This window comes from Sinocyclocheilus anshuiensis, unplaced genomic scaffold, assembly GCF_001515605.1.
Source record: "Sinocyclocheilus anshuiensis isolate Anshui unplaced genomic scaffold, SAMN03320099.WGS_v1.1 scaffold1517, whole genome shotgun sequence".
NCBI lineage: Eukaryota > Metazoa > Chordata > Actinopteri > Cypriniformes > Cyprinidae > Sinocyclocheilus > Sinocyclocheilus anshuiensis.
Genome location: NW_015540950.1, coordinates 228,443 through 240,417, shown reverse-complemented (window position 1 = coordinate 240,417; position 11,975 = coordinate 228,443). Strand labels below are relative to the sequence as shown.

Genomic DNA, 11,975 nt, shown 5'->3' with positions numbered 1-11,975 from the left:
GCTGTGATGAACATCATAGCAAATACGCAAATCTGAATGGCTGTTTAAATCATTTAAACACGATTCAGAAACAGAAAGTAGAGCAGCTGCTTTGTTTACAGGGTTTCATTTAAATGAATTATTATTATTATTATTATTATTATTTCTGCAGTTTAGCACCATCTGCTGTCAGAGAGTGAAAGTGCACTTTCATCCAGAGCGTATCTCACATGTTCCGCCATGTGCTTCTCTTATTTCTGTCAGAGTGCACACGCGTCTTTCACGAAGCATACAGCGGTGTTGTGCATTTTGACCAGTTGACGAGAAAAGTATTCTTAAAATGCATTCAAAATTCTGAATAACTTGTAATATATAATTATTCACGGTATTTAGAAGAGCCCACGATAACAATATCGTGCATATGCATTACCGTGATATATCGCACCACCGAATACCGGCACAAGTCTACACTACACAGACTGTTACACATCACCCTGGACTACATTTCCCATGCTCCATTGCACTAATCATAAGCTCACCTGAAACCAATCACACACAGCTGCTACCAATAACACACACTATATAAATCAGTCTCACACCACCAGTCAACGCCGAGTATTGTTTAGCATTTATCGCTCACCTAGGGATAGCTACTTTACGGGGCCAGTTCCCGGTCTAGTTCATGGTTCCTAGTTTAGTTTAGTCTAGTCTTGCCTTGCCTGTTTTCCTGTGTGAAGATCTTTGCCTGTGTATTTCAGATTGCCCTATCGTCTTGCCGTTTGGACTCTGTTTGCCCCTGTCTGGACTATTGTTTGTGTTTACGGATTAACTCTTTTGTCAAGCCCTCTGGATTCTGTTCGCCGATCGAAGACCCACGCTTGTCCTAGGATTACTCTTTGTCTTGCCTGTGTTGTACCTGTTTGCCATTGTTTGACCCATGCCTGTTATATGACCACGTCTTGGAAATAAAGCCTTGCATATGGATCCTCACGTCTCGTTCGCCCCGTAACAGTATAATAATAATAATTATTATTATTAAGGAAATATTTAAAATTTTTCATTTAGTTTAATTTGATGTACTAAAATAACTAAAATGGAAATGAAAATGGCAAAAATATATATATAAACATATAAAAAAAAATTATACATAAAATAAAAAAAGCTAATAAAACCACAAAATTGAATAATAAAAAAAAAAATTTGAAATGTAAAAATAAAAATATCTAGTGTGTATGTATACATTTCAACTTTGTGTTTCAACTTTGTCCATGCATTTAAAGCCAAACAAACATTGGAACCCATTGACTTTCATTGTATTGAAAAAGGGAAAAAAATACAGACACACACACACACACACACTTTGACGCTATCGCATTTTTTAAAATGAGTTTAAAATGAGCACAAACATTAACATTAATGATTTGTCACCCCATATTCATAAGAATGAATGGATTATAAAATAAGAAGCAGGGGCAAGTGTGAGATGAACATAGACTGATAATGTGATGAATGGACTAGCAGATGAATAGGCAGTTCGATGGCATTTTCAAGGGTAACATGAGGTCACAGCAGACCCAGAGCCTCCAGTTTCTCCAGTCTGTCATTCCAGCGCTCCAGTGTCCCTCTGCAGAGCAGCTCTCTCTCTCGCTCTCTCACTCCCCCTCACCACTTCACCAGCCTCCTCCCCAGTGGTTACCATGACAACAACAGCACTGCACCATTCATGGACTGTAGCTGTAGACACTCTCTCTCTCCCTCTCGCTCTCTCTCTGGATTCTCCGCGTGGAAGGAAGACGAGCTGCCAGGCTTCCTCTGGAAAGCGACTCCGCTTTAAGGTTTACCCATCCACCCAAACCCAAGGAATGCTTCTTCCCTGATGCGGTTCCACTGAGCCGCCTTCCCGATCCCACCCTCGCTCTTCTGTTGGAGAGAGCCGCTACGGACGCGCGTGGATGAGCTGGCCGTCGGTGAGAGGATCGCAGGGGCTGTGTGTGTCTGTGGACGGAGAAGGAGGACAGATCTACACCCGCCTGCCAGCCCAATGCGGGGTTTGGGTTGAGCATGGTGAGAGCCGAACCCCACCCTCCACACATCTCTTTACCTAGACTCACTCTCTCTCCTTCTGCACGCACATAATCGCTCTCTACCTGAGACGCTGCTCTCTGAAGAAATGGATGGGTGCCGCGGGAGCATGGTATGTTGATGTATCTGCGTATTGGATTGTTTTAATCTGAAGGATGCGATGTTGTCTAGACGAGGCTGGTTTGAGTGAGTGTTTATCCTGAAACTGATGATGCTGCTTGAGTGAGCTGCAATGTTCTCAGAGTCTTTGACCCCTCGGCGTCCACCGTTTCGAGGGCCTCTACGTGATTTGTTAGCCGAATTGCACCCAGGCAGCTTGGGTTTGCGTTTGTTTGTTTGCGTGTGGTTCTAAAGTCTCAAGAGGCCGCTCTGTTGCTGATGATTAACGAACATTCGGTGCGATCCGGTGCATGTTGAAGCTCCAAATGCAACTGTTGCATGTTACAGAGTCACCTGTGCTAAATTTGTATGTTTATTGCAATACTATCAGTTTCCAAGGTCATGGCAGAGTTTAAGTTTAATTCTTGTAGTTTTATCAGGATCAAACAGGGTGTGACCTCAGGGTTCAGTGGTGATCGAGAAAGACACCATTGTGCCCTTTGAAGTACACTTATGTGCAGGTTTCTCTAGGACGACAGTCCCTATTTTTAAAGTGACAGTGAGCCAAAATGTAAATTCTGTCATCATCTATTCACCCTCGTGTCATTTTAAACACTTGAAGTGAAAATCAAACTTTCTGCCAGCTGTGGAACACAAAAGGAGATGTTTCGCAGAAGGTTCAAGCTGCTCTTTTCCATGCAATTAAAGTGAATGTTTATTTATACTGTTAAATTGACCCCAAAACCCTTCTGAATTTCCATTATCATCCATATGCAACCAATATTTGGTAACACTTTAGTAAAGGGACCAATGCACGCTATTAACTAGTTGCTTATAAGCATGCCTATTATTAACATATTGGCTGTTTATTAGTACTTATAAAGCACATATTCTGCAGGACAATATTCTACATCCCTAATCCTACCCAGTACCTAAACTTAACAACTACTAACTATTAATAAGCAGCAAATTAGGAGTTTGTTGAAGCAAAAGTCACAGTTAATGGTTTGTTAATTGGACCTTAAAATAAAGCGTGACCCAATATTCAATAAAAGCATCTTCACACACAGCTGTCAGACTTTGAAAATAGCACACAGGTCAAAAAAGGAATTGACGAAACTTAAAAATTAAATGCTGCATGATGCATTCAGTTCAGGTTCTCTCAACTGTTGTTCAAAGTAACACTCTTTGTTTATGTTTGAATTTGAACATTTTCATTCAGCCAATACATTAATCAAGGCAACTACAGATTTCTTGTTCAATTTTACAGTTAGCAACATAGCAAACTAATCATATATGTTTTGTTTTACAGGCCACATGATGTATGAAGTGAGCTGTGTTTGTGTTAACCTTACAAAGTAAAGATATCTGACATATAGAGTAGTTTTAGATGGTTGTAGACCTCAACACTTCACATACAAAACCTCAGGAACATACAAATGTAAAAAGATGAGCTCTTAACGTCGCAACACAACAAATAACTAACAATAATCACAAAACAACAAAAAGACAGAAAAACAGTAATACTGTAAAATAAGCACACCATTTATTCATGCTGCAGTGCATGCTGGGAACTCACAAACCCTTAACATTTCAGCAATCTTGTTCAGTTTGTTTTTTAAAACAATTGTGTTTGACTGGTTGGGACAATATTTCACAGAATCTGTTGGTCTAGCATGGGATTTTATGTAGTTTCAAGTAATGCACATTTCTTTATGACTCTTTGCTATTATTTTAAGCATTTCTTATGTTTAATGGAGAATTTAAGAGTTAATGGTTGAATAGAACGTTTTTTTTCCAGCTATATTAACACTCTGATCAATATTAGTTCTGATGGTGAGTGTTTTGCAGCATCACTTTTTGTTCTGTGTGGCATAACTCGTGTAGTACTAAATGTTCAGATTTCTTATGTTCCCAGCACACAGCGAATCATTTCGAAATGTCTCCTCTCCTTCTCTGCCCCCTCTTTTACCTTTATAGAAAATGTCTGGGTCTAAAATGTTCAGCATTGCTGTCGTTTAGCTGAAGTTTCCCAGGCAATGTGTTAACACAATCAGTAGGAGGCTGGCATCCAATGTTTTCAGTCACGTTTAGCTCAAATAGAGTTTTTTTCGAAAAAAAAACACAGAAGCTCTTTTCCAAAACCTACTGAGCTGTCTCGCTGCCTGCTGCCTACATAGACAGCTTCCTTCTAAGGCAGCATCCTAACAGTCAGGCGATTCATTTGGAATGCTCTACATAGAAAACGTAGTGCATATAGAATGTTCTAAATCATGTAGAGTGTTCTAAATGATACATTCCTGATTTGGAACACTATACATGCCCTACACTGTCTATGTAGAGTGCTCTAAATTATAAGTGCTTGATGTGAAACACTCTTCACAAACAGTGAAAAGACAAATCAAGCAGAGTGTTCTAAATTATAATTGCTCTATTTGGAACACACTATATAGACAGTGTAGGGCATGTACAATGTTCCGAATAATGTAGAATGTTCTAAATGATTTGGAGCACTCTACATAGTCCGCATAGTGCATGTAGAATGTTCCAAATCATATAGAGTGTTCCGAATTACAAGTTCTTGGTTTGGAATGTCCTGTATACATAGACAGCATAGTGAATGTAGAGTGCTCTAAATTATGAGTGCTTGATGTGGAACAGTCTTCACAAACAGCGAATAGAAAGTGTAGTGTTTCAAATCATATAGAGTGTTCAAAATAATATGTTACTGATTTGGAACGATCTACATAGACTGCATAGTGGATTTAGAAGGTTTTGAATGCTCTACATAGACAGTGTGGTGTACGTAACTGGTTCCAAGTCATATAGAGTGTTCTGATTTATAAGTTCCTGATTTAGAACACACCACATAAACAGCATAGTGCATGTATAGTGTTCCAAATCAAGTGTAGTGTTCTAAATTATAATTGCTTGACTTGAACACTCTATGTAGACACCATAGTGCATGTATAGTGTTCCAAATCATGTGTAGTGTTCTAAATTATAATTGCTTGACTTGAACACTCTATGTAGACACCATAGTGCATGTATAGTGTTCCAAATCATGTGTAGTGTTCTAAATTATAATTGCTTGACTTGAACACTCTATGTAGACACCATAGTGCATGTATAGTGTTCCAAATCATGTGTAGTGTTCTAAATTATAATTGCTTGACTTGAACACTCGATGTAGACAGCGTAGTGCATGTATAATGTTCCAAATCATGTGTAGTGTTCTAAATTGCAAGTTCTTGATTTGGAATGCTCTACGTAGACAGTGTAGTGCATGTATTGTGTTCCAAATCACGCATAGTGTTCTAAATTATAATTGCTTGATTTGAACACTCTATGTAGACAGCATAGTGCATGTAGAATGTTCCAAATCATATAGAGTGTTCTAAATTATAAGTCCTTGATTTGAACACTCTATATAGACAGCGTAGTGCGTGTATAGTGTTCCAAATCATATAGAGTGTTCTAAATTATAATTGCTTGATTTGAACACTCTATGTAGACAGCGTAGTGTGTGTATAGTGTTCCAAATCATATAAAGTGTTCTGAATAAGTAATGGCTAATTTGGATCACTCTACATAGTCAGCAACTCCACACACAGCACAGGTAGTGCTCTGCATTAGAGACTCAATTGATTTCAATAGAGTTTATCCACTTTAATATTCAATGAATTATAGGTTTATAACAATTTTATAGCAATTTTCACAGAGCTCATTGCAGTGCATTATGGGATTGGCTTCCCTGTGAAGAATACATTCATTGCTCCCTTACAATTTGGCTAAAACAAGATCTCTTGCGAGTCAGCATCATTAAGATCAGCTTTCTCGTCGGGAGCTCCGTAGGCAGCTCGAAAACAGACTGAGAGAAATGGAGATGGAGAAGGTGGGAGAAATGGACTGAAAAGAGAGACTGAGTGGGAGCAAGAGAAGGACAGAGAGAGAGAGGGAGGAAGGGAGAATTCTGCAGTGTGCCATTAATAGTCTCGATAATGATTTGCTTACAAAACAGAGCCGTGGGATTAACAGTGTGTTGGATCTTTCCCCACAGCTAACACTCATGCTACGCAGCTCAGCTTCCACTGGCCAGCATACGTGTGCGTTTACATCGATTCTCTTCGTATGCAGATAGATAACAAATGTAGTTCTATATACTGTAGATGGATTTGACTGATGCCGATGCCAGTACGGATATCTAGAGAGCATGGTGCTGATGTAATTTAATGATAGCATATGCAACGTACACATAATTGAATTTAAATAAGCACTTATCTAACGCATACTCAAAACTCGTTGAGTATGCATCCAAAAAGTTTGGAAGTGACCCAACGGCCAATTTTTTTGATGCTGTAATGGGAATAAAGAAAAAGGAAAACAGTACAATAACTATAATTTATTGTAAAATTATCAACATAGGAAAAACGTGCTTGCAAAACTCCAAAAACATATTCACTGCAACTTCCAGCTGAAATGAACACTAGTGTCAGTAAAACACCAACAACTTTTCACGCAGCTTCTGGCACAGTACTCAAGAGGTGTCATGACCTCAAAACACTTTGTTTTTTTTGATGTTTGCATCTCATAAGCAGCTCCATATGTTTGTCTTTTCTGATGTAGTAAACTTGCTCAGTAGCGCACCCGGTGCAGCATTGAACCTGCGATACAAGAGCTCGAGCGCAAGTCCTGTGAAACATGAGCCACAATAGAAGAGCTTAAAGACTCTAGAAAGTTGCCTTTGTTCTTTTCAAATGTGATAGAGACATTTAATTTCCAAATTGCCACTGTACGTACAGCAAACATCTTAATAAAACAGGTTCACATTTCAATTTGAAAGTGTCATGAAATATGCATTGTAATATATTTTTGCACGAATGTCACCGTGCACAGAAGTTTCCAGTGATACTGGGTTAAAAGTAATGCATTTAAACATTATTTGCAAATGATATTTTTATTTTAAAATATGCATGCAGCCACTCTTAATCATATGCCATATATGCTAAAAAGGGCATATTAGTTTCTTGTCTCACTGCATTCAATTACGAAACGCATTACATGAATCATGTAAATTATAAATGCTGTTTCAATTCAAAACATTTGAAGCTGAATACCTTTTTAATACAGCACTTGATATATTATCATTGTTTGATTAAAATTTCTACCACAAAATAGTTTTTAAACATTCAATGTTTAGCTACCTCATAGAAGCCTGTTTCCGCAACTGAGTAAAAAAATTAAAAAGTATTAATTACAATTAATAATTGTGGCTTTTTATCATCACACAATTCAGATTTTTTTTTCTTGCAACTGAGTTTACATCTCATAATTTTTTTCTCGTAACTTTTTTTTAAATCAGACAAAAAAACAAAGGTACATGAGCTTTAATGAGGGAAAGACCTACAATGCCAAGCATTGTGAATTACAAATGACAGAGAAATATAAAACTGTTGATTCAAAGCTGTTGGTTGTGTGTACAGTATAGAAACAACATATTTTACATTCATTGCAAAGTATGCATGTTTATACCAATATTTAAGTAGTCTGATGTTGTAGCATCTGCAGGGGAGTGGGCGGTACTTCCATGTTTTGATTCTCTGATTGGTGGAGACTTTGTTGCGGGGTCATGGGTAATGTAGTTTTCACTAGGAATTCCACTGATTATTTAAAAAGTATCATTTGGACTGACAGCTGCAACAAAAGCATATATCATCATCGATTAACAACCTCGTAGCTTGTAACAGGTTTATATGCTATCATTCACAATCAGTTCCCTGTGGAGGAAATGAATGGGATTTTACTTAAATGTCTGAATGAGAACAAATCCCCACAGCATCCAGCTCTAATGCGTTTGAAATGAAATGTGCGACAGGCACGTATGGCTTTGGTGTTTGAGTGTCCTCATATATTTGGCCACGGTCTGATTAGCATCTACTAATTTTCCAGGAGTCAAGATTTTATCAGTTCGCCATTCATCCTTAAAAGGCAATACAAGTGATAGCAGTTGATATAATGTGCCCTTTTTGAAAAGAACTGGTTTATTTTCTATTTATTATTACATTTTTAATTATTTAATTAAACAGGAATTTTTAGTGGCTTTAAATAGAAACAGTCTTCTCCTGGAAAGAAAGTACCGGTAATCTTTAAAAGGTAATATAAGTTGACATTATTTATTTGTGACGTTATTTATTTATTTATTTGTTTGTCTGATTGTTTAAAAAGTCTTCATCTGAAAGGAAAGACATCTCAAAGACAAGTGATACCAGCTGTTATTTATTTATTTATTTATTCATTCATTCATTCATTCATTCATTCATGTATTTATTTATGTATTTATTTATTTTTTATTTGTTTATTTATTTATTCATGTATTTATTTATTTATATATATATATATTGTTTTAGTTTTTATTTATTTATTTATTTTTGTTTATTAATTTATTTGATTAATTGATTGATTTATGCTTTAAACAGGAGTTTTTATCGTGCTTTTAATAGAATGTAAAATAGTCTAAAAGTGGTGTTTAGTTATACATTTGTATCTTTTTAATATTATTATTTGAAAACAGTTTTTGCCTTGACATACAGACATCTGAAAGACAATGGATATCAGTTACTAAGTTACTTTTTATTTATTTGTTTGTACATTTTTATTATTATTATCATTATTTGAGCGCTACAGGAGTTTTTAGTGGCTTTTAATAGAACTTAAAAATAGTCTTCAAGTAATGCAAGTGAATACCAGTTGATATAAGCTGACTTTTATTTGACTTTTTGGGGAAAAATTGTGCTTATTTATTTATTCATTTATATTGTTGAGCAGTATGTTTTAGTGGGTTTTGAATGAAACTTAAAAGTAGTCTTGAAGTGTTTGAAAGAAGCGTTTGGCCCCAGTTTTGTACTGGTTTTGACGCAAGCGTATAAAGCGTGCTGCTGGCGCTGGAGAGCTCTTCCCTCGCTCGCATCAATATTTCATCTCCTGCTCAAATTAGTCAATCAGCGTTAAGTGAATGGGCTTCAAGATCACTGAAATATTGAACAATATTTAATAGGAGATTCTAAATAGTTAAGATACATATCTGATTGAAGGAGCCGTGACACATGAAACCTTAAAAACACTCGACAGTTTTCAATTTACATGAGATCAGTGTTCATTTGGCATAACTGTGATGGACTTTTTATTAATATTATCAATTCATTTTTATTTTTATTTAATTATTACTTATATTTGTATGTTTATGTTGCTTTTTAATTTGAGCTAAAATTGTAGTGATTTTGTTGTGTTTTTGTCATTTGTGTTTTCCAGTTGTGTGTGTGTGTGTTTTAAGTTTGTATAGTTTTTATTCAGTTTTATTTTAGTTTTAGTCTTATTTATTTTAGTACATCAAGGTAAACTGACTGAAAATGAGAAATATTGTCTTTGCAACTAGCTGATATAAAATATTATTTTATGTTCCTCTTTTTTATTTTAGTAAAAGTTTTAGTGAATTTGCTGTGCGCTTTTGTCATTTTTATAAGTTTGTTTAATTTCTGTATATTTTTTAAATGTTTATTTTAGTTTTAGTTTAGTTGTAGTACGTACAGTTAAACAGAATGAAAAACTACAAATATTGCCTTGGCAATTAGCTGAAGAAAAATATAAAATATAATATTTTGTATTATATTGTTCTTTTGAATTAACATTTTTAGTAGTTTTGTTGTGTTTTTGTCATTTTATATGTCTGTATATTTTTATTTTTAATTTTTTTTTAAATTAATTTTAGTACATCAAGTTAAACTAAATGAAAATGATAAATATTTTCCTGACAACTAGCTGAAATTATTTTATTTCAGTTCATATTTATTTTATTTCAAGTAACAAAAACACTGCCCCTATGATTTTTTTTTTTTTTTTGTGAAGCATAATATATTTATATATATATATTTTAAAAATGTCCATGCAATCATTCACTCTGTTAACCTCCAAAACTGGACCTGAAAAGCCGACCTCAGAGTCTAAATGACTCATACTTTATATTTTGAAGCCACACAGTTGCTGCAACTTTGTTTGTATGCTTTTTATCAGCAACAGAATACAAATATGTTTTATATGTGAAAGATTTGGGCATTTTGCGGCTGTATCAGAGCGTGATGGAGGTTCAGATGTAAATGGATGTGTCACTGTTTATCTGGAGAATGTGCACATGGACCTGCTGGAGCTCCCGTCCTCCTCCCCCAGTTACCATGGTGTGTCCATGGATCTATCTACCTATCTACCTATCTATCTATCTATCTATCTATCTGTCTGTCTGTCTGTCTATCTATCTATCTATCTATCTATCTATCTATCTATCTCTCTATCTATCTATCTATCTATCTCTCTATCTATCTATCTATCTATCTCTCTATCTATCTATCTATCTATCTCTCTATCTATCTATCTATCTATCTCTCTATCTATCTATCTATCTATCTCTCTATCTATCTATCTATCTATCTCTCTATCTATCTATCTATCTATCTCTCTATCTATCTATCTATCTATCTCTCTATCTATCTATCTATCTATCTCTCTATCTATCTATCTATCTATCTCTCTATCTATCTATCTATCTATCTCTCTATCTATCTATCTATCTATCTCTCTATCTATCTATCTATCTATCTCTCTATCTATCTATCTATCTATCTCTCTATCTATCTATCTATCTATCTCTCTATCTATCTATCTATCTATCTCTCTATCTATCTATCTATCTATCTCTCTATCTATCTATCTATCTATCTCTCTATCTATCTATCTATCTATCTCTCTATCTATCTATCTATCTATCTCTCTATCTATCTATCTATCTATCTCTCTATCTATCTATCTATCTATCTCTCTATCTATCTATCTATCTATCTCTCTATCTATCTATCTATCTATCTCTCTATCTATCTATCTATCTATCTCTCTATCTATCTATCTATCTATCTCTCTATCTATCTATCTATCTATCTCTCTATCTATCTATCTATCTATCTCTCTATCTATCTATCTATCTATCTCTCTATCTATCTATCTATCTATCTCTCTATCTATCTATCTATCTATCTCTCTATCTATCTATCTATCTATCTCTCTATCTATCTATCTATCTATCTCTCTATCTATCTATCTATCTATCTCTCTATCTATCTATCTATCTATCTCTCTATCTATCTATCTATCTATCTCTCTATCTATCTATCTATCTATCTCTCTATCTATCTATCTATCTATCTCTCTATCTATCTATCTATCTATCTCTCTATCTATCTATCTATCTATCTCTCTATCTATCTATCTATCTATCTCTCTATCTATCTATCTATCTATCTCTCTATCTATCTATCTATCTATCTCTCTATCTATCTATCTATCTATCTCTCTATCTATCTATCTATCTATCTCTCTATCTATCTATCTATCTATCTCTCTATCTATCTATCTATCTATCTCTCTATCTATCTATCTATCTATCTCTCTATCTATCTATCTATCTATCTCTCTATCTATCTATCTATCTATCTCTCTATCTATCTATCTATCTATCTCTCTATCTATCTATCTATCTATCTCTCTATCTATCTATCTATCTATCTCTCTATCTATCTATCTATCTATCTCTCTATCTATCTATCTATCTATCTCTCTATCTATCTATCTATCTATCTGTCTGTCTATCTGTCTGTCTATCTATCTATCTATCATCATCTATCTGTCTGTCTGTCTGTCTATCTATATCTATCATCTGTTTATCATTATCTATCTATCTATCTATCTATCTGTCTGTCTGTCTGTCTGTCTGT

General features: G+C 34.9%; 1 protein-coding gene across 2 annotated transcripts in view; it reads left to right on the top strand.

Moving 5' to 3' along the window:
- The first annotated feature begins 1,740 nt into the window (after window positions 1-1,740).
- Window positions 1,741-11,975, top strand: part of LOC107689924 (protein TANC2-like) — a 58,068-nt gene continuing 47,833 nt past the window's right edge. Inside the window, exon 1 of one of the 2 annotated variants that reach the window (XM_016488104.1) lies at window positions 1,741-2,043. In XM_016488104.1, the coding sequence (XP_016343590.1) occupies window positions 1,932-2,043 (112 nt within the window). In that variant the 5' untranslated portion in view covers window positions 1,741-1,931. Of the gene's footprint in view, window positions 2,044-2,097; window positions 2,174-11,975 lie in introns of those variants that run through there. The other variant, XM_016488105.1, reaches the window with a different exon arrangement.